The 27,273-nt window shown below is 48.1% G+C and overlaps 3 protein-coding genes across 7 annotated transcripts; all 3 read left to right on the top strand.

Moving 5' to 3' along the window:
- The first annotated feature begins 543 nt into the window (after positions 1–543).
- LOC118228859 (outer dense fiber protein 2-like) lies at positions 544–13,059 on the top strand. 4 transcript variants are annotated; one of them, XM_035420390.1, is made up of 19 exons: positions 544–805; positions 1,628–1,730; positions 2,137–2,256; positions 2,438–2,598; positions 3,118–3,250; positions 3,981–4,112; positions 4,197–4,271; positions 4,705–4,776; positions 5,106–5,222; positions 5,810–5,995; positions 7,069–7,178; positions 7,457–7,592; positions 8,677–8,787; positions 9,173–9,277; positions 9,763–9,921; positions 10,685–10,785; positions 11,206–11,368; positions 11,474–11,599; positions 12,542–13,059. In XM_035420390.1, exons 2-19 carry the CDS (start codon positions 1,629–1,631, stop codon positions 12,710–12,712), a joined length of 2,280 nt encoding a protein of 759 aa, XP_035276281.1. In that variant the 5' UTR covers positions 544–805; position 1,628; the 3' UTR covers positions 12,713–13,059. The 4 variants fall into 4 exon arrangements, with proteins under 4 accessions (XP_035276281.1, XP_035276282.1, XP_035276284.1 ...); XM_035420391.1 differs by lacking the exon at positions 544–805 and adding an exon at positions 817–950; XM_035420393.1 differs by lacking the exon at positions 544–805 and adding an exon at positions 1,011–1,350.
- A 258-nt stretch (positions 13,060–13,317) lies between these two features.
- On the top strand, positions 13,318–18,400 carry znhit6 (zinc finger HIT-type containing 6). 2 transcript variants are annotated; one of them, XM_035420492.1, is made up of 10 exons: positions 13,318–13,525; positions 13,858–13,923; positions 14,171–14,277; positions 14,502–14,587; positions 14,990–15,093; positions 15,441–15,509; positions 15,609–15,689; positions 16,812–16,892; positions 17,434–17,558; positions 17,841–18,400. In XM_035420492.1, the coding sequence occupies exons 1-10, from the start codon at positions 13,440–13,442 to the stop codon at positions 18,017–18,019; spliced, it is 984 nt and encodes a 327-aa protein (XP_035276383.1). In that variant the 5' UTR covers positions 13,318–13,439; the 3' UTR covers positions 18,020–18,400. The 2 variants fall into 2 exon arrangements, with proteins under 2 accessions (XP_035276383.1, XP_035276384.1); XM_035420493.1 differs by lacking the exon at positions 13,318–13,525 and adding an exon at positions 13,646–13,738.
- A 5,070-nt stretch (positions 18,401–23,470) lies between these two features.
- Positions 23,471–27,144, top strand: bcl10 (BCL10 immune signaling adaptor). The gene is made up of 3 exons (XM_035420510.1): positions 23,471–23,825; positions 25,009–25,297; positions 26,010–27,144. Exons 1-3 carry the CDS (start codon positions 23,775–23,777, stop codon positions 26,447–26,449), a joined length of 780 nt encoding a protein of 259 aa, XP_035276401.1. The 5' UTR covers positions 23,471–23,774; the 3' UTR covers positions 26,450–27,144.
- Positions 27,145–27,273: the final 129 nt, after the last annotated feature.

The raw sequence follows: 27,273 nt of genomic DNA, 5'->3' as shown, positions 1-27,273 counted from the left end.
AATTATTTTTAAATGTATAGAAATTGTGACAAAAGTGTTATTCTGTTTTAAGATACATTTGATTACGTTTTTCCTTACTAGTAGATCCTAACTGTTTTGAAATATGTACTATACTTAGGAATGTAGCACATGGAAGTTTCAGTGAAGCTGGTAATTTTTTTTGTTTTGCTGTTTCCTCTAACAAATGTGTTGTAATGGTAACACATCTTAAACCGTTAAAATATTTTTGCAATGCCTGTCCATTTTTAACAGTGTGTTTTGGCCACTAATCCTCCCGGGCAAATAGTTCCCTTAAAGTAATTCTGTTTTAACAAATACATTATTATTAATGGGTCTGGTCCATGTAATTATTAAGTATTTTTTAACGTTGCTGCTGTTTCGTTTGGACGCCGAGAAACACCTAACAACCACGCAAGCGTCGAGTCCCCGGAGTTTGTGTACAGGAGTTACGTTTCTTGCGCCGTTTGCGACAGCCAATCACAGTAAAAGGAACGAACGGAGGAGTTTAAAAATCAACGAATGGATGCTCTTTACGTCACTTTTCCAATGAGCATGAAGGGATAGGTAGATGTTCAAAATAAATTTCATTTTTATTTGTATACAATAGTTCCGGTTTACAGTTATTAGTAATTGCATTAAGAGTTCCGGTGTGGGATGTTCCTGGGATAAGCACGGAAAAGCTGAAATATACTCATCTCATTAGCACTGACAACAATTGTTTTGGTCTCAGCTGTTGAAGTTGTTCTCAGGTGGATTAGATAGATGGACGCAATGTGAATAAAAGGGATTGTCTGACTAAGAACAGGTAAATAGTCTGCATTTATGATTTGATTGGCATCAACGCCAAATTAAGTGATATGGATTTTAGCCTGTCCAAGTCAGTGGATAATGCTAGCTGTAAACACAAACTGGAGCTAACTTAGCATTAGGTTGCTAGACCAGTTGGCAAGGTTAGTGAATTGGATGGCGATATGCTAAAGTTAGTTAGAATAACTCGACCATCTTCCTTACGTTGAGCACGTTAGTGCACTCCTTTCGTAATGTCTTTAAAAACGTAGCAGGTTTGCAAACTAACGATCAGGCTTCCACAGTTCACCTCGAATGTCATGCTGGTTCTTAGCTTGCTAACTGGTTGACAGATCATCTGTTAATCCGTGGTAGCCAGCTAGCTATTCAGCTATATGCAGCAGGTCGCTGAGTTTTGTTTTAACCTTTGCTATCCAGATAACGTTAGCCAGTGAGCAAGTGTCATTGTGCCTCATTAAACTAACGTTAGACTGGTTAAATGATCTGGTGGGACTTGCAGTTCGCTGGCTAAGGTCGCCAGTCCGTGGGGAACTCCAGTTTTTGGTGGTATGGAACAATCAGTCAATCGGCCCACTATAATTGCTACTGTGGCTGCAGACCACTGTGTTTTGCGGGCTTTATACAGCGGTAGTCCAAAAAATACAAATACATAAAATTCGGGCGGTAGTGTAGCATAATGGGTAAGAAACTAGGCTTATAGGTTCGATTCCTGGGTTGGACACTGTTGTTGTACCCTTGAGCAAGGTACTTAACCTGCATTTCTTCATTATATATTCAGGTTAACACATGCTTTATTATGTATGATTTTTAAAAATTTCAGCATGAAGGCTCGGTCATCGACCCCTGTTCACGTGCACGCAGAGGACTCCACCGCGGTTCATGTGCACGTGCAGAGAAGCCAGTCTTTGCCCTCATCTGCGGAGGTAAGGTCCCTGTGTGGTTAACTACCCCTCGAAGATCACCGCTCACCAGATTACGAGGTGCTTCGGAAAGGACGTGTAATAATTCAGCGAAGCCCGTTTGTTATCCCAGACGGGTAATCCCCGCGTTACTCGCGAATCTGGCTCCGACCTTGGCATTCAGGGTTTACGGGATGAGAAAAGAGTAGAAAGCCGTTCACAAGTCCCACAGCTGGGAGGTCTGTAAGGAATAGAGCAACAAAACGTACTTCAATTAAAAAGTTTTGACAAAACAAAGCAATGGATTATATAGTAAATTATTTGTGGACCTTGGCGCAGCCTAACCACATTTATGTCTTGTTTTATTGCAGTTTCCTCGGCCTTACACATGCATACACATTTCACTGCAGTTCGTTTGTGTCTTCCACAGAGGGTCTTGCCCAAATCAAACATCACGGCCTCCTCGGTAATCAGGTCCAGCGACCGCGTGGCTGCACCTGCCACACAAAAGGCGGAACTCGGTCCCAAGAGGCCTGGAGGCGGGTGTATGGTAAATAAAATACATTTCCTAAATATTTTGCATGCAGGGGCGTCGCATAGTCACTTCCAATGCCCCCCCCCCCCCCCCCCCCCCCGCCCCCTCAATGTGACACCCCCGTTTGTATGTACTAGTGCTGTGCTAAATGCACTTCAGGAATGTGTCAGCCAGTTTAAGGTTCTTATGTTTTCAGCATGCGGAGAGAGACCGGGCCGTTTCCTTTGAAGAATCTTCCTCGGATGTGCCGGCCGGCTCTGGGACGTCCGCTGAAGAGCTGGCTCAGGGTTCGAGCCGGCCGGACGGAGCCGGCGGGACTTACTGTGGCCAGTGGGAGCGGGACAGGGAGAGAGCGAGGTCAGTCCTGTCCCCACAATCCAGGAAGAGCCGTTAAAATGCTTTCATACTGGTGCGGAAATTGTTGGAAAAGTAAATTATTGATAGTATTATTGGAAAAATATCCCTGATGTAATGCTTGTGCAGGTCTGCGGTGATGTAATGCTTGCGCAGGTTTGCAGTGATGTAATGCTTGCACAGGTCTGCGGTGATGTAATGCTTGCGCAGGTCTGCAGTGATGTAATGCTTGCGCAGGTCTGCAGTGATGTAATGCTTGCGCAGGTTTGCAGTGATGTAATGCTTGCACAGGTCTGCGGTGATGTAATGCTTGCGCAGGTCTGCAGTGATGTAATGCTTGCGCAGGTCTGCAGTGATGTAATGCTTGCGCAGGTTTGCAGTGATGTAATGCTTGCGCAGGTTTGCAGTGATGTAATGCTAGTGCAGGTCTGCAGTGATGTAATTCTTGCGCAGGTTTGCAGCCAGCCCGTCACTAGCCTGCGTATCGCATGCGTTTGTTTCTCCTCTGTTGGTTCTGTTCAGGTCTGATCATGAGGAACTGACTCCTGACAGCAGCCAGCTTCTGCTGACGGCCCTGCAGGACGCTGAAAAAGCCGCCAACTCCGCCGCCATCCAGCTTGTGTCCTTTAAAGAGCTTCTGGGGGACCGTTCGGCTGTAAGTAACAATACAGATCTTATGTCTAAAAAATCATACTAAAATAGATCCCCAATTATACATGCTAAAGTAGGTCGCTAATGCTACATGCTAAAGTAGATCACTAATGATACATGCTAAAGTAGGTCACTAATGATACATGCTAATGTAGATCGCTAATGATACATGCTAAAGTATATTGCTAATGATATATGCTACTGTAGATTGCTAATAATACATGCTAAAGTAGATCGCTAATGCTACATGCGAAAATAGATCGCCAATTAAACATGCTAAAGTAGGTCGCTAATGATACATGCTAATGTAGATCGCTAATGATACATGCTACTGTAGATTGCTAATAATACACGCTAAAGTAGATCGCTAATGCTACATGCTAAAGTAGATCGCTAATGCTACATGCTAAAGTAGATTGCTAATGATACATGCTAAAGTATATTGCTAATGATATATGCTGCTGTAGATTGCTAATGATACATGCTAAAGTAGATCACAAAAAAAGGAACTAGCTACAGTACTTTTCCTCTCATTAGTCCAGTATGTTTTTTGCACAGATGATAGATACAATGATACTGTTGTCACTGGTGCTTTTTCTTCTGGAAGTTTATTATGAATTTATTATTTATTTAATTTATAATTAAATTAATCATGCTCGTGTTAACGAATGGGACTGGCTTGTGTTGGAGATTTTATTAATTAAATTCACATTTTGCCTTCTGCTGTCTGTCAGGATTCAAGATTAAATGCCTCGGAGGAACGGTGGATGTCGCGACAGAAGGCCCTCCTGCTGGAGAAGCTGGAGGCGTTTAAAAGCATGAACCGAGCCGTCCGGCTGCAGCTGAAGGACTTCCAGGACCGAGAGGTGTGTGTTTCAGGCTCATCCTGTCTGCCATCCACCCCTGACCCCTGACCCCTGACCCTGCCCTCCTTCCTGTTTCCTGCCCAGGCAGATCGACTGGAGGCTGACAGGCACATGTACGTTCTACTGAAGAAACTGACTCTGACAGAAACCGAAAACCTGGCAAGTGTCCCGACCAAGACGCACCACATCAGAATACGATGTTAAATTATTAGACTGCACAATATATCGAATCAGGGTTTTTTAAAAGTGTAATGAGAAGAACTGACGCCATGGGGTTTATCGGCCACCTTGGTGAAGGTCATTGCCATGGTAACCCTGGTGAATTGCCATGCTACATAGTTAGTGAGCTGTTTTTTTTTTTTTTTTCAGCCAGGTCTTATAATAGGTCATATTATTTGAAAAATAGAAGTTAAAAAGTTTAATTTCAATCCTGAACTTAATTTTTTTTCAACATATTATTGTGGTTTCCTTATTGATATATTATGTTTTTGATTAACAGTTGTAGGTTTCTTTCTTTAGTATTACTGCTAACCCCCTAGAAACTCAGTTTCTGATGTGCTGAAAACCTTTTTCTGCTGTTACTCTTCTCCAGAACTTAAAAAAAGACCTCAGTGAAAAAGAGCGGAGGATTGAAGAACTGATAAACATAAAGCAGAAAGAAAAGGTAAGCAATTGTGATCAAATTACAGATATTTCACATTTACTCCAAGTGAAATAAAGTTTGTAGTATAAGCAGCTGAATCCTAGGGTTGATCCGAACCAAAACTAAAGTAGACCCCAGTGTGAACCAGGCATCCCACTGGTGGAACATCTGGAGTGATAAATGTTTGTACTTGTCTGTTTACTACTCTTATTATTGTTGAACTGCTGCATGACCTTGTTGCACGTGTTCGTAGTAACACAATTCATTTGCACACAGAAGAACTTTTTGTAGTATGCGCAAATGCACGTCCGTCCAGCCCAAACCGGCCTCTCTCTATCGCCGCCCTGCAGGAGAAACTGGAAACTGTGATGCAGCTGTCAAAATCAGTGGAGACCACTCGAGCCCACCTGCAGGGGCAGCTTCGCAACAAGGAGTCCGAGAACAGCCGTCTGACTGTGCAGCTGAGGGTAAGAGGGTCAGAGAACAGCCGTCTGTCTGACTGCGCAGCTGAGGGTAAAAGGGTCAGAGAACAGCCGTCTGACTGACTGCGCAGCTGAGGGTAAAAGGGTCAGAGAACAGCCGTCTGACTGTGCAGCTGAGGGTAAGAGGGTCAGAGAACAGCCGTCTGTCTCACTGCGCAGCTGATGGTAAGAGGGTCAGAGAACAGCCATCTGACTGCGCAGCTGAGGGTAAGAGTCAGAGAACAGCCATCTGACTGCGCAGCTGAGGGTAAGAGTTAGAGAACAGCCATCTAACTGTGCAGCTGAGGGTAAGAGTCTGAGAACAGCCGGCTGACGGAGGGTAAGAACGGGTAGAGGGGGCAGTAGTGGATGGTGCGGTTGTGGGTAAACCCACCTGATCTGCCCCTCTTGGTGCACCACTTGGGTTTGTCCAGCAACGTCAAAAACGTGCTGCAGTTATTTCTGTTATGTGAACATGGCACTGTAACCAAAATGAAATACAACTACTACAAACTGATTGGTTAGTTGATTGATTGGTTGATTGGCTGGTTGATTGATGGTTAATTGATTGATTGGTTGATTGATTGCGGTAGGGTTTGGAGAAAACCATTGCAGAACAGAAGCTGCAAATTGAAAGCCTGAAGACTCAGATCTCATCCGTGTCGGAGAAGGAGAAGGAAGAGAAGGAGGCTCTGAAGAAAGCAACTCGAGTTCAGAAGCAGCGAGCGGAGAAGTTTGAAACTGCGATGGAGAAATCATACGCTCTGCTGAGAGAGAAGGTGCACTTTGACTGACATGGAGGCACAGGCAAATTAGTATTTACCTGTGCCAGTGATATTTACCTGTGCCATTGTGTAGAGTATTTACCTGTGCCAGACAGGTAATGTGTGTGTTCTGTGTTGATGTCTCACCTGCAGACAGGTAAAGTGTGTGTTCTGTGTTGATGCCTGACCTGCAGACAGGTAAAGTGTGTGTTCTGTGTTGATGTCTCACCTGCAGACAGGTAAAGTGTGTGTTCTCTGTTGATGTCTGACCTGCAGACAGGTAAAGTGTGTGTTCTGTGTTGATGTCTCACCTGCAGACAGGTAAAGTGTGTGTTCTGTGTTGATGTCTCACCTGCAGACAGGTAAAGTGTGTGTTCTGTGTTGATGTCTCACCTGCAGACAGGTAAAGTGTGTGTTCTGTGTTGATGTCTCACCTGCAGGCAGGTAAAGTGTGTGTTCTGTGTTGATGTCTGACCTGCAGACAGGTAAAGTGTGTGTTCTGTGTTGATGTCTCACCTGCAGACAGGTGAAGTGTGTGTTCTGTGTTGATGTCTCACCTGCAGACAGGTGAAGTGTGTGTTCTGTGTTGATGTCTGACCTGCAGACAGGTGAAGTGTGTGTTCTGTGTTGATGTCTCACCTGCAGACAGGTAAAGTGTGTGTTCTGTGTTGATGTCTCACCTGCAGACAGGTAAAGTGTGTGTTCTGTGTTGATGTCTCACCTGCAGACAGGTAAAGTGTGTGTTCTGTGTTGATGTCTCACCTGCAGGCAGGTAAAGTGTGTGTTCTGTGTTGATGTCTGACCTGCAGACAGGTAAAGTGTGTGTTCTGTGTTGATGTCTCACCTGCAGACAGGTGAAGTGTGTGTTCTGTGTTGATGTCTCACCTGCAGACAGGTGAAGTGTGTGTTCTGTGTTGATGTCTGACCTGCAGACAGGTGAAGTGTGTGTTCTGTGTTGATGTCTCACCTGCAGACAGGTAAAGTGTGTGTTCTGTGTTGATGTCTCACCTGCAGACAGGTAAAGTGTGTGTTCTGTGTTGATGTCTCACCTGCAGACAGGTAAAGTGTGTGTTCTGTGTTGTGTGCAGGATGCGGAGCTGGCGAGCGTGCGGGCTGAGGTGGAGGTGTGGAGGCGGAGGCAGGAGGAGGTGGTGGAGGTGAAGACCCCTCTGGAGGCGCAGGTTGCAGTTCTCAAACAGTAAGAGGAGTGAAAGACTCCAAACCCCACAAGCCAGAGAGCCACTGTCACCATTTCCCATAATTCCCACAAGCCAGAGAGCCACTGCCACCATTTCCCATAATTCCCACTGACCATAGAGCCATGCTTGCAAGGTTTCAAAAAATACTCTAACCCTAACCCCGAGTACCCGTTTCACGTCGAAATGACTGTTAACAAATTGAGTCTCCATGACAATGAGTCAAAAGCAACAACTGTGATCGTTAAGCTAATGTTCACTGATTGTCTCCTTTTCAAAGACAGATTTCTGAGATGACTGAGCTGCTTCAGAGTGAGAGAGCGAATGTCAGGATGTCTAATGAGGACCTCTTGCAGAAGGTGGAAAAACTGAACTCAGAAAATGCAGATGTGAGCCTGGAAAATGCTGCTCTGAAGGTATTAAGACACTGACAGAGCATTAAAAAGATTTTACAAACCCCAGCTCCATGTGGTCTGTATTATAGTGTCAGTGTTGGGTTCAGACCCCAGCTCCATGTGTGTCTGTATTATAGTGTCAGTGTTGGGTTCGGACCCCAGCTCCATGTGTGTCTGTATTATAGTGTCAGTGTTGGGTTCGGACCCCAGCTCCATGTGTGTCTGTATTATAGTGTCAGTGTTGGGTTCGGACCCCAGCTCCATGTGTGTCTGTATTATAGTGTCAGTGTTGGGTTCGGACCCCAGCTCCATGTGTGTCTGTATTATAGTGTCAGTGTTGGGTTCGGACCCCAGCTCCATGTGTGTCTGTATTATAGTGTCAGTGTTGGGTTCGGACCCCAGCTCCATGTGTGTCTGTATTATAGTGTCAGTGTTGGGTTCGGACCCCAGCTCCATGTGTGTCTGTATTATAGTGTCAGTGTTGGGTTCGGACCCCAGCTCCATGTGTGTCTGTATTATAGTGTCAGTGTTGGGTTCAGACGCCAGCTCCATGTGGTCTGTATTATAGTGTCAGTGTTGGGTTCAGACCCCAGCTCCATGTGGTCTGTATTATAATGTCAGTGTTGGGTTCAGACCCCAGCTTCACGTGGTCTGTATTATAGTGTCAGTGTTGGGTTCAGACCCCAGCTCCATGTGGTCTGTATTATAGTGTCAGTGTTGGGTTCAGACCCCAGCTCCACGTGTGTCTGTATTATAGTGTCAGTGTTGGGTTCAGACCCCAGCTGCATGTGTGTCTGTATTATAGTGTCAGTGTTGGGTTCAGACCCCAGCTCCATGTGGTCTGTATTATAGTGTCAGTGTTGGGTTCAGACCCCAGCTCCATGTGGTCTGTATTATAGTGTCAGTGTTGGGTTCAGACCCCAGCTCCATGTGGTCTGTATTATAGTGTCAGTGTTGGGTTCAGACCCCAGCTTCACGTGTGTCTGTATTATAGTGTCAGTGTTGGGTTCAGACCCCAGCTCCATGTGGTCTGTATTATAATGTCAGTGTTGGGTTCAGACCCCAGCTCCACGTGTTCGTCTCTGTTTCCTGCTGTGAATCCCAGGCCTCTGTCTCGGACCTGGAGGAGAAACTGAGGCGCTGTGTGGAAGAGATGCAGGAACAGGCCAGCATCTCCCAGCATCAGAAGCAGCTCCGCGAGGACTACCAGACTCAGGTGCTAATATATATATATATATATACATACAGGAGGCAAATTAAAGGAAAAATCTACAAAAAGTATCTTAGTAAGGTGTTGGGCCACCACAAGCTGCCAGAACAGCTTCAATGCGCCTTGGCATAGATTCTACAACTATCTGGAACTCTACTGGAGGGATGGAACACCATTCTTCCAAAAAATATTCTCTCATTTGGTGTTTTGATGATGGTGGTGGAGAGTGCTGTCTAACACATCGGTCCAAAATCTCTTTGTTCAATTGGGTTGAGCTCTGGTGTCTGCGAAGACCATAGCGTGTGATTCACGTCATCATCACATTATCTGCAGGTGTGATTGTGTGGTTTGATTTAATTTAATTTCAGGTTGTTTCTCTTTGATCTCTCAGGTTGCGGATCAGCAGAAGGAGGTGGAGGAGCTGAAGACGCGCTTGGAGAAGGTTTTGAAAGAGAAGGAGGAGTTGATGGAGGCGAAAGATGCAGAGGTTCGAAAGGTAGGCCTGTGGCGTGACTGCCGTGGTTCTGCCTGGTGAAAGTGGTCCGTTTGACCGATCCTGTTCACAGTCAGGGTGGGATTTAGCACTGGGATCATTTCTGCACTGAACCACAGTTTCACTGTAACTGGATGTGCCTGTACACATAACATTTTAATTGTATGTTCACTATTCCTCAGTACATGCTGATGTGAGGGAATTGTATAAAACAAATGCTCTGATTCTGTGCATCTGTGATTGTGCTGTTTTTTGCCGACTTTACTCTTGCTTTACTTTACACTGTTCATATTATAGTGTCAGTGTTGGTACAGGTCTAGGCTGAGGGTGTGCTGGTGGAGTTTGACTGACAGGTACAGGTGTAATTGGAGGCTGTGTAGGTTAGAGTTTGACTGACAGGTACAGGTGTAAGCTGAGGCTGTGTGTGTAAGAGTTTGACTGACAGGTGTGTGTTGGAGACTAACAGGTGTGTGCCCCGCCTGCTGCAGGTGAGAGAGCAGCTGCAGGTGCGTGTGTCGGAGCTGGAGGCTTACCCAGAGCTTCTGAGCGCAGCCGAGCAGCGGGTGAGGGACTGCCAGGACAGGCTGGGCCTCTCCCAGGAGACTCTATCTCTGGAGGCCCACACTCTTCAGCAGCTGCAGGCCAAGGTGGGCACTGGCTGGCACGGCAAGTCCGCACTTACACCCTCTGACCAGCAGAGGGCCCCATGTACAGCAGTTTCCCAGTCCTGCCGCAGTCCAGAGCTGGGATCTCAAACTCCAGTCCTCCAGTCCACTCCAGGACTGGAGTTAAACCTGCAGTCACAGCACCCCTCCAGGACTGGAGTTAAACCTGCAGACACAGCACCCCTCCAGGACTGGAGTTAAACCTACAGACACTGCGGCCCTCCAGGACTGGAGTTAAACCTACAGACACTGCGGCCCTCCAGGACTGGAGTTAAACCTACAGACACTGCAGCCCTCCAGGACTGGAGTTAAACCTGCAGACACTGCGGCCCTCCAGGACTGGAGTTTGAGATCCATAGTCTAGTGATGACTGGTTTCATTTACTCCATACTGGGTGGAGCTCTCACAGGCTGTCAGTCATTGACTTTACTTAAACCAATGAAAAGAGTTTCTTCTGGTAGATGAGAGTAGCTCCGCCCTTTTATGGTTGATTGACATCTCCCTCCCTTTTTCCTGATGCTAGCTTGCGCATGTTTTGTTGGTGTGTTTGTTCGGTCTGTGACTGTATTGCCTGGAGCCTATGAGCATGTGGTTCCTCTGGTTTGCCATTGTGAATAAATACCCATAAATACCCAGTTTTATCCTGGTATGTCTCACACTCGTGAGTAGTTTTGGTGTAGAAGTAATTGCACTCCAGCTGAATGCAGGCCATGCTCTTGATGGTGTGGGAATGCTGGATTTTCAGATGGAAAACCAAACAGAGCAGCTGAGATCTTCTCTGGACATGAAGGACTCAATTAGAGAGGCAAACACTGACCTGCAGGGCAAGATCGAATCTCTTCAGAGGTAAAAATTACTCCTAAAACAAACCAAGCCAAAGTTCTCAAGTGCCTTCACTGGCCCTGGTTCATGGATAACATGAAGAAAATTTGTTTGCAGCATTTTTATTCACAAGGAAACTGACCTGTAGATGAGTGGTAGTTAAAGCTGAGACTGACCCGTAGTTAAAGTTGAGACTGACCCGTAGTTAAAGTTGAGACTGACCCGTAGGAGAGCGGTAGTTAAAGTTGAGACTGACCCGTAGTTAAAGCTGAGACTGACCCGTAGGAGAGCGGTAGTTAAAGCTGAGACTGACCCGTAGGAGAGCGGTAGTTAAAGCTGAGACTGACCTGTAGGAGAGTGGTAGTTAATGCTGAGACTGACCCGTAGTTAATGCTGAGACTGACCTGTAGGAGAGCGGTAGTTAATGCTGAGACTGACCCTTAGGAGAGTGGAGGAGGTGGCTGCAGAGAACAGAGATCTGGTGCAGAAGCTGTCTGTCCAGGAGGAGGCGCTGCAGTACAGCGGCAGGCAGCTGGAGCTGCGCTCTGCTGAGTGTCTGTCCCTCACCCGCCAACTGGAGACGGCGCTCGCCGACGTCAAGCAGCAGGTAACTCTCCTCTACTGACCCCGCCCCCAATGTCTCTGCCAACAGCTGCCCCTGTCATTCCCAACCCCTGATTGGCTGAGCGTTCGCTGTCTTTCCTTCAATTAGGTTTCCATAGTGACGGAGAAGGCTGCGGCGAGGGAGAGAACCCTGCAGAGTAAAATCCTGGAGCTGGACTCCGAGAGGAACCGGAGCGAGAAGGAGCTGAAAGCACTTAGGCTGAGCAAAGAGTCTGTGAGTATCTCTACTGTATCACACACTCACACACACACACACACACTCACTCACGCGCACGCTCACACACACACACACTTACTCACACACAAACACGCACGCGCACACACACACACTCACTCACGCGCACACACAAACACACACTCACGCGCACACACACTCACACACACAGACAAACACACACTCACGCGCACGCTCACACACACACACACTCACACACACAGACAAACACACACTCACGCGCTCACACACACACACACTCACACGCACACGCACGCGCACACAAACACACACGCACGCACGCACGCACACACACACACACACACGCACTCACACACACACACACACACACACACACACTCACTCACGCGCACACACAAACACACACTCACACACACACACACACACGCACGCACACACACACACACGCACGCTCCCACACTCACGCACACACACACACACACACACACACGCACTCACACACACACACACACACACACACTCACTCACGCGCACACACAAACACACACTCACACACACACACACGCACGCACGCACACACACACACACACACACGCACACACACACACGCTCCCACACTCACGCACACACACACACACACACACACACACACACACACACACACACGCACTCACACACACTTACTCACGCGCACACACACACACACACACACTTACTCACGCGCACACACACACACACACACACGCACTCACACACACACACACACTCACACACTCACACTATCTCGTTAATCCCATATCCCCCTACGAGTCTTCAGCTCTTACCTGCGTCTCCTTGTTCTGAGAATCAGCTCGACTGAACCATTCCTTCAAGTTTCAGAAGGGAAGCTCCTCAATATTAAAAAGACGTGAAAGCGAAAATCTTCAGCTCTTTATATTTCATTCTGCACTTCTATTTCAGATGGAGAAACAGTTTGAAGTACGCCAGAAAGACCTTCAGTTGAGATTGGACCAATCAGAAACCCACAAACGGAGCATTCAGAACTACATCGACTTCCTCAAAAACTCGTACACAGCCATGTTTGAGGACAGCCTTTCACCCGACCTGGGGTTCTCTTCCTCTTTCAAGTAGAGCTCTGCACTGAAACGGTGTGTGTGCGTGTGCGCGTGTGTGTGTGTGTGCGTGCGTGTGCGCGCGTGTGTGCGTGCGTGTGCGCGCATGCGTGTGTGCAGGTGCGCATGCTTGGTCCAGACTGAAGAGCATAATTTATTATTTTATAGTGCTGATTTTTTTAACTGTGTGACTCCACTTAAACTGAGTACATTTTTCCGCTAAGTGTTTGCCTGTATAAATATGAAATATAACTTAAAATGAATGAACAGGATCCACAACATGTCACAGTGGACAAAACAAAACACATGTAAGCCATATCTTTGTGTGTCTGTTTACTTTTTAAAGAAATAAACTTGTTACTCAAACTGCCTTTTTAATTTTTTTATAAAACTGCAAAGTCACTAAACTGACAAGGAAACCGGATGTTTAACGTGGGTGCACACTGAGATGGTTTTATGCACACTTAAATAGTCAAAACCATATTCCATATTTCTTAGTTCCTCGTTTTTATTATTTTAAGATGTGTCGGTCGGCCATGGCGGTGTTGTTACAGATATCGGACAACAGAGGCGCTAATATACAGCAATGCAGCGTCCTGTCGCGACGTTCAAGCTAAATTGGAATACGGCAGCATTTCCACGTGAGTCCGTGCAGCTGTTTGGAGCTTGGTCAGAAGCAGTAACGTGGATGCGAAGTTGGTTACTTAATTAGACAATTTTTCATATTTTAGTCCGTTGTACTAACGATGGAAAGTTTATTAGTTTCCAAAAGTGAACATGACGATTCTGTTGATGAAGTCCAAAGAAAGAAAAGAAAAATATCGTTGGCGATGTAAGTGCTTTACAGTTTTTTCTGGTGTGTAGTTGAATGCACCAGACAACACGCTGCAGCTGAGCACAGCATGTAGCTGATTTATCTTCCGTTATTTAGATATTTCTTCAGTGCTCTTGTCAAGTTGTGAGGCCAACTATATGGTCCATATATTTCTACTCGGCGTCTTTAGTAGCTAAATCGGTTAAAGAAATCAACGGCAGTGTAATCGAGGTAAAGATTCTTAGGCTAACGTTTAGCTTTATAAGCAAGGTTACTGTCATAATCACTACCCAGCTAACGTTGACTGGCAAGAATGATGTTAACTCAGGTGTTTTTTTTGTGTTTAACAGCTGCGGAACTTGCGGTACAGAAGAAGCGCGGTATCGGTGTCCTGGGTGTTTGAAACATTCGTGCAGGTGAGATCAAAACCTACGAACACTGTCTGCGATCATCGACGTAACGCGTGGCTGAACTTTTACAGAAAATGTATAACAAATCTATTTTGTTTACTCAATTAAAATCGCCAGTATTGTTTGATCATAAAAATCCGTGGACAGTTTCCTTTTTTGACGTTATTCTTGTGGAGAGAGGTCGCGGAGCCCGTTGCGTTTGTTTTGAATCGGAGAGTGCTCGTGCGATTCGCGCTGGTCTCCGGTTTTTCAGCCTTTCCTGTGTGAAGACGCACAAATCCGAGTCTGGATGCTGCGGGATGCGCGATAAGACCGCTTTCGTGCCCATCTCCAAGTTTGACGAGATGAACCTCCTCAGTGGTAAGACCCGTATTTGTACCAGCTCGGTTGCCTTTGTCTGAAGTGCAGCCCGTGTGAATTCTGTCTGTCTGGTAGTTGTTGTATCTGTAAATACTCTGTGTTTGTTTAAAGGTGTTGGTTGTCTCTTGCTTGATATTAATAAGACGTGTGTGGATTATGTGTGCCGGTGTAATAGCGTTTTATATGTGAATTTCCGTGTATTCGAAAGCGTTCTGTGTATTCAGATTACAGATTTCTGGAGGACACAAGCCGACTGGTCGACAGCACGCACAGGGACCCCTTAATTTTGCGGCCTCGAACAACAAAATGTGTGAGTCCACCGCACCTGAACAACAGCCAGCAGGTCGCTTTTTAGCCATATGTAACTAGTTCTGCTTTATTAAAGTGGGTGAGTCTGTCTTAGTGTTCTTTATCTGTCTTGTGGCAGCTCACATGCCCTATCCCTATCTCTTTACTGTAACATCTCTGGTCTGGCCCTCTTTGGTGTATCTCTCTTTACTGTAACATCTCTGGTCTGGCCCTCTTTGGTGTATCTCTCTTTACTGTAACATCTCTGGTCTGGCCCTCTTTGGTGTATCTCTCTTTACTGTAACATCTCTGGTCTGGCCCTCTTTGGTGTATCTCTCTTTACTGTAACATCTCTGGTCTGGCCGTCTTTGCTGTATCTCTCTTGGTTGTAACCTCTCTGCTCGGCTCTGGTGTGTGTCCGCAGGCGAAGATGTTGATGCGGAACGCTCAGAGATTTAACCTGCGGCTGAAACTGCTTCCTCCTGGTTTCTCCCGCAGATGCGAGAACTCCACGTTCTTCCATAAAAAGTACGACCCTCCTCTGCCTGTTTTAGTCGAAGCACTTCCTCTGTACTGCGCTGTGTGCGCAGAGAGTTTCAGTGGAAGCACTTCCTCTGTACTGCGCTGTGTGCGCAGAGAGTTTCAGTGGAAGCACTTCCTCTGTACTGCGCTGTGTGCGCAGAGAGTTTCAGTGGAAGCACTTCCTCTGTACTGCGCTGTGTGCGCAGAGAGTTTCAGTGAGGCTGACTCGAGCCCTTTGGTAAAGAGTTCCTCCGGAAAAGAGTGCCTTCCTGTGTCCCCTCTAACTGGGACCCTTCTGTCCAAATTCGGCTGGTTAAAGGCCGTCTTCCTGTCATACCCCGTATCTCCTGTAGGGCGGGGCAGTTCTTCTGGCACCTGAAGTTCCTTTTCCCCCAGAGCGACGCCGTGTTCACCGAGCGGAGGTGAGAGGGGTTTTGGGCCGGATGGGCGGGGGCGTTTTTAGGAGGCAGAGCTCAGCTGTGTTCAGACGGCGGGGGTGTTCGGGGTTTTCTGTGTTTCAGAGTGCCGGATGACCGGACTCTCCAGCAGATCCTCTCCTCATACGTCCACCCGACAGAGTCTGAGCCAATCAGGCGACAGAGGTATGAGAGCCTACACATGGGCTGTCAGAGTCCACTATTTGTTTGTCTGTCTGTCTGTCTCTTTTGGCTGCATGTGCATTTTGTTTATGCGTTTTGTGTGAACGTGTGTCCGAGCGTGTGTGTGTGCATGTGTGTGCTAGTGTGTGTGCGTGCGTGCTTGCTTGTGTGTGGGGGGGGGGGAGAGGGAGAGGGAGGGAGGGAGAGAGAGGGGGGGGAGAGGGAGGGAGGGAGAGAGAGGGGGGGGAGAGGGGGGGGGAGAGGGAGGGAGGGAGAGAGAGGGGGGGGGAGAGGGAGGGAGAGGGAGGGAGAGAGAGGGGGGGGGGAGAGGGGAGGGAGAGAGAGGGGGGGGGAGAGGGAGAGGGAGGGGGGGGAGAGGGAGAGGGAGGGGGGGAGAGGGAGGGGGGGGGGAGAGGGAGAGAGAGGGAGGGAGGGAGGGAGGGAGAGAGGGAGGGAGGGAGAGAGAGAGGGAGGGAGGGGGGGAGAGGGAGAGGGAGGGAGGGAGGGGGGGAGAGGGAGAGGGAGAGGGAGGGAGGGAGGGAGAGGGAGGGGGGGGAGAGGGAGAGGGAGGGAGGGAGAGAGAGAGGGGGGGAGAGGGGGGGGGAGAGGGAGGGAGGGAGAGAGAGGGGGGGGAGAGGGGGGGAGAGGGAGGGAGGGAGAGAGAGGGGGGGGAGAGGGAGGGAGGGAGAGAGAGGGGGGGAGAGGGAGGGAGGGAGAGAGAGAGGGGGGGAGAGGGAGGGGGGGAGAGGGAGAGGGAGAGGGAGAGGGAGGGAGGGAGAGAGGGAGGGAGGGAGAGAGGGAGGGAGGGAGGGAGGGAGGGGGGGAGAGGGAGAGGGAGAGGGAGAGAGAGGGAGAGGGAGAGGGAGGGAGGGAGGGAGGGAGGGAGAGGGAGAGGGAGGGAGGGAGAGAGAGGGGGGGAGGGGGAGAGGGAGAGGGAGGGAGGGAGAGAGAGGGGGGGAGGGGGAGAGGGAGGGAGAGAGAGAGGGAGGGGGGGAGGGAGAGAGAGGGAGGGGGGGGAGAGGGAGAGAAAGAGAGGGAGGGAGAGAGAAAGGGGGGAGGGGGAGAGAGATGCGGTCTGTTTCCAGGGCAGTGGGGCTGACGTGCTGAGCTTCTCTCCCCTTTCAGGTTGAAAGTGTATGTACACGCCCCTCCGGACCAGGTGAAAGTTTTCATGAAAGCTGAGAACAGGAACCCAAACTGCGCCAGGTAGATTCCGCCGAGCGGAACTGAGTTTTTAAGAATGCCTCTGGATCACACCTGTCCAGGCCTGTCCAGGGGAGCGAGGAGCGTGTGAACGTTGTGATGGTTTCAGCAGGCTTCGCTGGCATTTTCACCGACTTCCCACCAGAGGGCATTATACTGCTGATAATAAACTCAATTAAAATAAAAAGCACTTTAAAACCAGGACTCCCAAAGCACTTTGAAACAAAGGGCAGTGAATGTGAATAAGGTTAAAACATGCACACTATTCATGTAGAAACTAGATTTATATAATCAAGAAAATGATTTGTAAAAATGGAATTAAAAATATGTATACATGTCATTTCAGGCAATAGTTAGGATATCAAGTTTATTTTGTGCTCTGAAGTGTTTTGTGCTGGGCTATGGGAGTTAGTAGTGTTGGGGTAATTGAGTTTATTGTGCTGGGTAATAGGGTTTGTAGTGCTGGGTGGGTTATGGGATTTGTAGTTCTGGGGTTATGGTGTTTGTAGTTCTGGGTCATATTGTCTGTTTGTTCCTGGTGAAGGTATCATGAGTTGGACCTCCAGAAGTCGTTGAGGGAGAACCTGCGGTTCAAGGTGGTGGTGGAGTACCCAGAATTCCACGTCACCCTGAGAGATCACTGCCAGAACTATGCTCTGGTCACACAAGGTAGCTCACCTGTGTAATGTGAAATCAGCACACCTTTCCCCCTTACATGATCAGGTCTGCAGTTTTTAAGCTTAATTTGGCAGATTCCCCTACACCTTCTGTTCTTTTCTTTTTTCATTCACTTTTTTCCTCTTTAATTGTGTAAATAATTTCCCCCTCCTGTTGTGACAGGTGTGCTGGGTTCTGTAGTGGAATACACCAGAACCCTGCAAGATAGACTGACGGACAGCCCTGCTGTTCCCTTCTCTCTCTCTCTCTCTCTCTCTCTGTCTCTCTCTCCAGAATCTGGGGCTGGCCCCTGGGTAACGAGGCCAGCGGCGCGTGGTGATGAAGGGGACGCCGTGATGTGCCACGCCCCGCTCGCCGGGACCACGCCCCGCTGTGGTAGTGCTGGCGGCGGCGGCGGCGATGATGAACTGGAGGAAGGTGAAATTCGTGGTGACGAAGAGGAGGGCGTCTGAGCAGGATGAGTGGCAGCTGGAACAGAGATGGAGACTTCATACCTGCAATAGAGGGAGTGGCCTCTGTGGCTCACCTGTCAGTCCTACCAATCCCCCCCCCCCCCCCGCAGAGCTTTGCTGTGGCGATACCAAACCCGCTTGTGATGTTGAATATACTGAAGGAAAGGCATCTCTCTCTGTTTGACGCCAGTGTAATTGCTGAAGCAGAACCAGCCTCTCGATGGACTTAATGTGCAGGTTTATGCTGGCGTTGGATGTGCGCCTTCCCTGCGTTTAGTGCTTTTAGTGTGTTTATATAGCCTGGCTGGCCGCAGCTCGATGTTTTATATTATGAAAACATTTACGGAAAATGTGTGAATAAAACGCATCTGTACATTGTTCGCTTGCGGTGTTCATGGTGTCTCGCTCTGATGTTTAAATACCTTTACTGTGGGTGTGTTGTGCACCAGGTTTAATTCCAGTTCTTCAGGCACTGCACCCCCTCCAGGACTGGAGTTTAACCTGCAGTCACAGTGCCCCCTCCAGGACTGGAGTTTAACCTGCAGTCACAGTGCCCCCTCCAGGACTGGAGTTTAACCTGCAGACGCTGCGGTTCTGTGTTTGATGCAGTTCATAATGGCTGATCTGAACTGGCCTGGCTGATCAGAACCGGGGGCGGGGGCGGTGAGGGATTCTGGGAAGGTTTGATTTATATTTTTATATATATATATATATATCCTTTATTTAACCAGGTAAAAGTCTCATCTCTTTTTCAAGGGTGACCTGGAAGTTGTTACAACAATAACACAAGAATATAAACAGACAAATACAACTGTCATACAATACAAATAAGTGAACACAATATCCAGTTAAAATGCAATACAAAGTCAAGGACATAAACAGGTGCAGTTTTCTAAAAACGCTATCAGTTAAAATTCAGGAGCAATCACAATGACCAAGATTTCTCACCACCTTACTGCTGAAACGTTCTGTGGAGACGTTAATGTTCGCTTTTGTAACGGCTGGGTCTGAGTATTTAAGGTGTAGTGATCTGCACAGGGGTGGATTTCGCTGCTTTGCATTCAGCCGTCAGAAGTGGGCAGAGCCATTTATGACAGGCATGCAGTTCGCATGCGGTAAGGAACCGTGCACACCTTTACCTGGTTGGCTGGGGGCTGCAAACAGGAGCGCACCTGGCACCTGCGTGTCGCTCTCTTAGGGCTGCAGGCTCTGTTTCCGTTGGTGATCCTGGACCCCACGCCGGGCCCACAGGTCTTGGAGCAGGGGGTCCAGGAAGCGGTTCGAATGGCACACCTGCGCCTTCCGAACAGTCAGCCGTGTGGTCGAACCCAGAAAGCTGGGGAGGAAACGGTTAAAAATTCCCACGCGGATCAGATTTGCATTCAGCCGCTTCCCGCTGGAGCAGAGGTTCATGTACCTGTTCTCCAGCGCAGAGGTTAATGTACCTGTTCTGCAGAGCAGAGGTTAATGTACCTGTTCTGCAGAGCAGAGGTTTATGTACCTGTTCTCCAGTGCAGAGGTTAATGTACCTGTTCTCCAGCGCAGAGGTTTATGTACCTGTTCTCCACTGCAGAGGTTAATGTACCTGTTCTCCAGCGCAGAGGTTTATGTACCTGTTCTCCACTGCAGAGGTTAATGTACCTGTTCTCCAGCGCAGAGGTTAATGTACCTGTTCTCCAGCACAGAGGTTAATGTACCTGTTCTTCAGCACAGAGGTTAATGTACCTGTTCTCCAGCGCAGAGGTTTATGTACCTGTTCTCCAGTGCAGAGGTTAATTTACCTGTTCTCCAGTGCAGAGGTTAATGTACCTGTTCTCCAGTGCAGAGGTTAATTTACCTGTTCTCCAGTGCAGAGGTTAATGTACCTGTTCTCCAGTGCAGAGGTTAATGTACCTGTTCTCCAGCGCAGAGGTTAATGTACCTGTTCTCCAGCGCAGAGGTTAATTTACCTGTTCTCCAGTGCAGAGGTTAATTTACCTGTTCTCCGGTGCAGAGGTTAATGTACCTGTTCTCCTGTGCAGAGGTTAATGTACCTGTTCTCCGGTGCAGAGGTGAATGTACCTGTTCTCCGGTGCAGAGGTGAATGTACCTGTTCTCCGGTGCAGAGGTTAATGTACCTGTTCTCCGGTGCAGAGGTTAATTTACCTGTTCTCCAGAGCAGAGGTTAATGTACCTGTTCTGCAGTCTCAGCCGTATCCCCTGCAGACCAGCAGCCCTGCAGGTATGACTACAGCCCAGATGGTGCCAGCCGGTTTTTGCTGTGATTCAGCACTGCTTAATTTTAAGCAGGGGATTGGCTCCCACCTCTTCAAGAATCCACCATCTTTCTTTGGCTGAACTGGCTGCCGATAGAAAGAAAACCACAAAAACCTGCACTAGTTCCTGGTACTTAATTCGAGCGACTGCAGAAGATCAGCCCCCTGCGCTTTCATCTAGCCTGCGGTAGGGAAAGATGACGTTGTTCTTGGCCCCGCTGTTGAACAGTTCAGCAACTATGCTAAGAATTATTTTGGCTCGTTTCCAATCAAACCGACCAATTATTTCTAAACTCATAAATTTAATACCCCATGCATTGGGTCTTAAAGACTCAAGGCCACCTGATTTTTAAGCCCGCCCACACCATAGACCTCCTTGGCGATAGCTAAATTTTAATTGAAATATTAAACGAGTGAGTTCACAGTCAACCATCTTCCCATGCAAGTTGTTAGTCCAGCGAGACCGTTGTTCATTCGCAGGGAGATGAAATGAGAGATTCATTTTTCAGAGAAACCATGGAACACAGAAACGAGGTCATGCAAACCGACCGGGCAGTGAGCACACGTATCATTACAGATATTAAATATTAAATCATAAGGACGTCTGCGCCTCCGCTGGTGGTGTGTGTATTGGTCCCATATTGTTTAGGGTATTTATTTTGAGACTACTGGTGGGTGAAAGCAAGACCCCTAATTATTTCGTGGAAGACTGAACAGCGAATACCCAAGTTACGGTGAAACGTTGGGCATAGCCAACAGGAGATCATGAAGTCTGTATATTTAATGTGATATTTTTAAATGACATTTAGCTTACTTATTCAAATGCCGCGTTTGTATTGTGGCCAGAACGAGGGGCTTTTCTGATAAATATGTTGTTGAGCGCGTGGCGCAGGATGATATTTCTTACCTTTTATCCTCGAGGCGAATGGAGGACTTTGTTAGCACGTGTCGAGAGACCCGAGGTCTGTGTGTTTCGTCCTATGACCGTCATAACACCATACATCATGGACGCAATGCCTGACTAGCAAGTTGGGGCAAACTTGAGTTGTTCTGCGATATAATATATGAAGTTTTACGATGAAGGGTCGCGTGTTGTTCCTTCTACTTTGTCAGTTGGCCTATCAAATGGTCCTGTGTATAAAGTAGTCAACATATTTACATGTGGGGAAGCCTGGAGGGCCACAGTGTCTTAAGGTTAACTCCGGGCCTGGAGGGCCACAGTGTCTTAAGGTTAACTCCGGGCCTGGAGGGCCACAGCGTCTGCAGGTTTAACTCCAGCCTTGGAGGGCCGCAGCGTCTGCAGGTTTAACTCCAGTCCTGGAGGGCCGCAGCGTCTGCAGGTTTAACTCCAGTCCTGGAGGGCCGCAGCGTCTGCAGGTTTAACTCCAGTCCTGGAGGGCCCCAGTGTCTGCAGGTTTAACTCCAGCCTTGGAGTTTTTAATAACCCACCTAATAACCAGCATCAGCAGTTTGTATTTATTTAACCCAACGATCTGCTTATAGGACAGAAACGAGAAACTATCTGTGCCCCATGGAAAAGGTTTTTTTTTTTTTAATGTGGCGGAATTCCGGACTCCTGGAATGCTGGGAGGATTCGGGATAATTGAGCGGATCTGGAACATGAAAAGGCCAGGCTGCTGCGGAATGTGTCGGGGGAGCCCGGGGAACATTCCGCCCAGGACCCAGTGCCGGTTTCCATGGAGACGCCTTCCCCAGACAAGCTGGGCAGTGCACAAATCATCCTGAAAAAAAAAATCTGACAGGTGAGTTCCTCTTACGGTCGGCCAGGTGAGTTCCTCTTACGGTCAGACAGGTGAGCTCCTCTTACGGTCAGACAGGTGAGTTCCTCTTATGGTCAGACAGGTGAGTTCCTCTTATGGTCAGCCCAGATACAGTGACAAGTCCATGCCCGTTGGGTAGCTGCAGAGCTACCTGCACAGGCAGGTGAGCAGGAGCGTGTGCGGCTGGGGAGGGGAGGATAAATCAGGGCACAGCTGTTTGGGCCTGCCTCTCCACCCACAGCCCAATTCCACTGCAGCAGCTGCCCCAGGCCCCCCTGTGTGTGTGTGTGTGTGTGTGTGTGTGTGAGAGAGAGAGAGAGATAGAGACAGACAGACAGACAGACAGACAGAGAGAGGGAGTGTGTACCTTAGAGAGCAACCAGTCACTCTTTCTGCTTCTGTTCTTCGCTCACGCGAGATTTCACTTAAACACGGAGAGGAATGAAAAGCATCAGTGACATGTTGTTTTCCGTCTGAGCGGTGGGCTGGGCCTGATCTCTATCTCTGACAATATCCTGGGAGCGGTCGCGTCACGTGTTTTCTGAAACCGAGCGCTGCCCGCGCGTGCGCCAGTAATTGCGCATCTTGATGAGTGAGCATACGGTGCGTCACTTCTCTGCAAACACAAAAGAGAAAAACATGAGCTTCCTGGAATTCCCCAGGCCCCGTATTTATGGGAAATACGTTTTCTCGGACTCAGTCTTCATTAAAGTATGTTTATCTGCGAACTTAAAATACATTCAACTTATGGATGAGTTCAAACAATCCCGCGCAGGTGATGACATGTATGGCGCCACCCCCCCCCCCCCACCCCCCATCAAAAAAGTATATACAAAGTACATTGCGAAGCAGAAATCGCATAAATACCGCTTTTAGTTTATTTAAATAACGACACAATGCAAAACATCTGTTTTTGTTCCATTCAATTTGTTCAATTTTCTAGACATCATGAGAGAAAATCTGAATCCAACATAATAGCCTGTGTACAGTGTTACAGTTCCATCTGCTGGCTGACAGTAGTTCTGTGGCTAGTAGCTCTGAATGCACGGATTGCAGGTGCTCACTAAGGGACGCGCTGAATAATTATTTCTGGGAGGAAGTTTCACTGCAAAATGTATTCGAGTCAGTGAAGACAGAATTTAAAATGAGATACAAGGGCGAAACTTAGCCTTTTTTGGTCTGAATGTCATGAAATCACAGCACCTAATTACTAAAGCATGTAGGAAGGTACACGCTGATTCTTCTCTTCTCTCTCTCTCTCTGTCTCGTTACACCAAAAAGGCAGAAGCAGTCCTTTGTTGTATTATAATCGTGGTCGTGTACCGGCGTACAGCACCAGTTCCTGCAGCAGGGACGAGAAAATCCCCTTTGATTAGTCACAACCATAAACTGCTGAAAAAATACACACCGCGAATAGCTTCAGTTCGCGTCACTCCCGCTAGAGCAACCAGGAAGTAACCTGGTGCAGCCGACTTCTCTTCTCATTGAAATTTACTTAGTTTACAGTAGGACAGGGAATATCGTAGTATGACCTCATAAACTGCGAGACAAAACTTTCTAACGCACAACAGTACGGCCAAAGGGAAGGCGTTGCCCTTCGTCCACTGGTAGGCTAATACTGGAAACTCGTGGAAGTGCGAAACCTCGTCTTTTCACTAATTCTCGTGGCTTTCGCTGCACATAAAACACCCCGGAAGAGGTGACTTCGGCTGGATCGCGATGGACACACCGCACCTGACGGAAGATGAGATGGCCGAAATAAAAAAGGAGGTGAGGCGTAGGCTGTTCGTTCAGCTCGCGGTTTAATGCGGGATAAATTGTTTCCATTTCTAAAAACAGAAAGAAATAAAAGCGAGGCCCATTTAGTGGAAGTGAAAGGCGCAGTCCTTGCACGCGCTTGTGTGCTGGGCCCGTGGCGTTAAGCGCGCGTGTAAATGTGTGTCGGTGCTCCTGCCACTGTTCGCGTTGGCAGTTGTCTCGTGCCGTGCCGTGCCGTGCCTGTTCGCAGTGTTCTAGTGTCAAAATGCACAGCGAGACCGAATATTTATTTTCTGACATTGTCGTATTAAAATTTTGATTCCATAATGATGATTCTGAGAAAACTCCGTTCAACAATTAGCCTACAGTCAACTGCTGCTATGCCAACGTTTTTTTTCCAGGGCATGACGCCCCACGTCTTTTTCAGCTTGTGGAGGAAGTTGTACCTGCATGCCACAATCCACGCAGACATGTCACTTCATTTATAACCTATATTACCAGTGAGTCTTCTGAAATGTACCACAGCATTTTGTTTCAGCATGTGGCATGCTCAAGTAGGGATCACAATACAGTAGCACAAACCCCTTTCCCCGCAAGGTGAAAAGCCAAAGCTTGTAATTCAACGTTCCAACAGTGGAAAAAAACCCACACTCCCATGTATGTGTGCCAATTACAGTGTATTTCATCCTATGTGCATGTGTGTCAGTACTCCATGGTCTGTGTGCATGTGTCAGTACTCCACTGTCTGTGATTTATGTGTGTCAATACTCCACTATTTGCATGTATGTAACAGTATTCCTCTGTCTGTGTGCCTGTGGGTCAGTACTGCAGTGTCTGTGTCCATGTGGGTCAGTACTGCAGTGTCTGTGTGCTTGTGGGTCAGTACTGCAGTGCCTGTGTGCATGTGGGTCAGTACTCCTCTGTATGTGTGCATGTGTGTCAGTACTGCAGAGTCTGTGCAAATGTGTGTCAGTACCCCACTGTCTGTGCGCATGTGGGTCAGTACTCCACTGTCTGTGTGCTTCTGGGTAGGTACTGCAGTGTCTGTGCGCATGTGGGTCAGTACTCCACTCTCTGTGTGCTTCTGGGTAGGTACTGCAGTGTCTGTGTGCATGTGTGTCAGTACTGCAGTGACTGTGTACATGTGTCAGTATCTTGTTGTCTGTAAACGTACAGCCCTGCCCCTTTTTGCCAGGTCCTGGAGAGACTGCGGCCTTACCTGTGCGATAAAATCATCGCAGATCGGCACTTTGACTACCTGCGGTCCCGAAAGATTCTGTCCAGAGAAGACACAGAGGAGATCAACTGCAGGACGACTAACAGAAAGAGGACAGGCAAGCTGCTGGACTACCTGGCCGAGAACCCCAAAGGCCTGGACACTCTGGTGGAGTCCATCCAGCTCAGCAGGTCCTCCAACTTCATCATCACCAAAATCACAGACGAGGTGCAGAGAGTGAAGAACGAGAGAATCCAGGCTCTGAAAGGTACCGAGTGCCAAATGAGACATTAAGTGTGAATGTGTGGGTGTGTGTGTGTGCGTGTGTGTGTGTGCGTGTGTGTGCGAGTGAGTGTGTGTGTGTGTGCGCGCGTGTGTGTGTGTAGGTGTGCGCACGCATGTATGTCTGTGTGCAAGTGCGTGTGTGAATGTATGTGAGTGTCTGCGTGTGTGTGTGTGTGAGTGTGTGTGTGTGCAAGTGTGTGTGTGAGTGTCTGTGCGTGTGAGTGTTTGTGTATGTGAGTGTATGTGAGTGTGTGTGCGTTAATGTGTGAGTGTGCGTCAGGGCATCTGTGTAAGTACATACAGATCAAAGCTTTTGCTATGTACTCTAGTTGCTGTGTGTTTAACTCCTGACTGTGATCATGGTCTCTCAGCTCTGAACAGTCACATGTATGTTGGGTTAGGGTTAGGGTTAGGGTTAGGGTTAGTATGTTGTCACACTGATTCGGGACCTGTAGCATGTAGCACTGTCGCCATGTGTGAAGTTGTGATGTGACATATCGTGACACACTGTCACACTGTCGCCATGTGTGAAGTTGCATTGTGACATATCGTGACACACTGTCACACTGTCGCTATGTGTGAAGTTGCGTTGTGACATATCGTGACATATCGTGACATATCGTGACACACTGTCACACTGTCGCTATGTGTGAAGTTGCAATGTGACATATCGTGACGCCGTGTCTCCTCTGTAGCTGGGCTCTCCTGCAGCGAATACCTGCCTCCCAAATGCATGGGTGCCACGAACGACCTCTCCAGGATGCTGTCGAATGAGTCCAACTACGGGAAAGCGTGCGAGTCCACGCTGCCGTTCCACCCGGAGAGCGAGTGGAGCGCTTCCTGCTCGGGGCTGGGCGCTTCCTGTTTGGTAACGGGCGCTTCCTCCTCGGAGACGGGCTCTCTCAACCTGCCCTGCCGACCGGCCCAAGCCAGCTTCCTCCACAGCACTGCTGGGGCATCCTCCACCTCCACCCTGCCCAAGCCCGGGGACCCCGGGGCCCCCCAGCTCCCACAGGAGCTGCAGACTGAGCCTCAGGTGGCTGCCGGGGGCGACAGTGGGGGGGGCGCCTTTCAGCCCCTCCGCTCTCGATCCATGAACCCCCCGTTCCACAGCGCACCCTACTCCAGTTACTAACGGGCTTCTGTCCGCTGTGCTACACACTCTATTTTGAAATAGATGTGAGGAAATTGTTTATCTTTTCATTAGCCACATGAGTTGGTAACGGCAGCTGCCAAACTCAAGCTGTTTGGTAAATTTTTTGTACAGACAATTTATCGTTTGTAAATATTAAAATCTGGGAAACATTTTTAGTTTTTAATATTCTGTAAGTGGAGAGATATTTTCATAGGTAGCCAAAGACAAGCCCATGTGTACGTATGCTTGTTTTTAGAATGTATGAGATTACAGCAACAGACAGAATGCAATAATTAATATTATGGTAGCATGTCATGGTCTGGGTTTAAATTTTGTCTTGGCTTTAAAAATGTCCTGTTTTTTTATATACATTTTAAGATGTTTTCCTCATAATGCAATACTGAAAACCTGGACATTGTTTAAGCTCCTGTATTAACTGATACACAGCCGTGTTTACGCAGAGTCGTAATGCATTGTTTCTTTTTAGTGTCTGATCACAGCAAATGCTGCTAATGGTTTTTAGATTCCACACGGATAAAGAAAAATATAACCACTGAGACGAGCCAGCGCCTGGAGCTCCGTGTCACTCGGGAGTTCGTAGAACTGCGAACGGCTGTATCAGACGTCCATTGTACTGCGCATAGCCCGCACAAAACGGAAACGGAGAGACTAAAAAGCAGAAATCTTTGAGAAAACAGGAATGCGTGAAGTGTTGTTTGTCCTCGCCCGTCTTTTGCCTCCTTGTAGTCCTAATTCCTTACACTAAACCACGGTGCAGATTTTTCTAGCTTTTGCAACAATCATGAGATCAGTCGTTCGGTGTC

Source organism: Anguilla anguilla, chromosome 6 (genome assembly GCF_013347855.1).
Source record: "Anguilla anguilla isolate fAngAng1 chromosome 6, fAngAng1.pri, whole genome shotgun sequence".
In the NCBI taxonomy this organism is placed as follows: domain Eukaryota; kingdom Metazoa; phylum Chordata; class Actinopteri; order Anguilliformes; family Anguillidae; genus Anguilla; species Anguilla anguilla.
The sequence above is the reverse complement of the archived record's forward strand: the minus strand, read 5'-3'. Positions and strand labels throughout refer to the sequence as shown.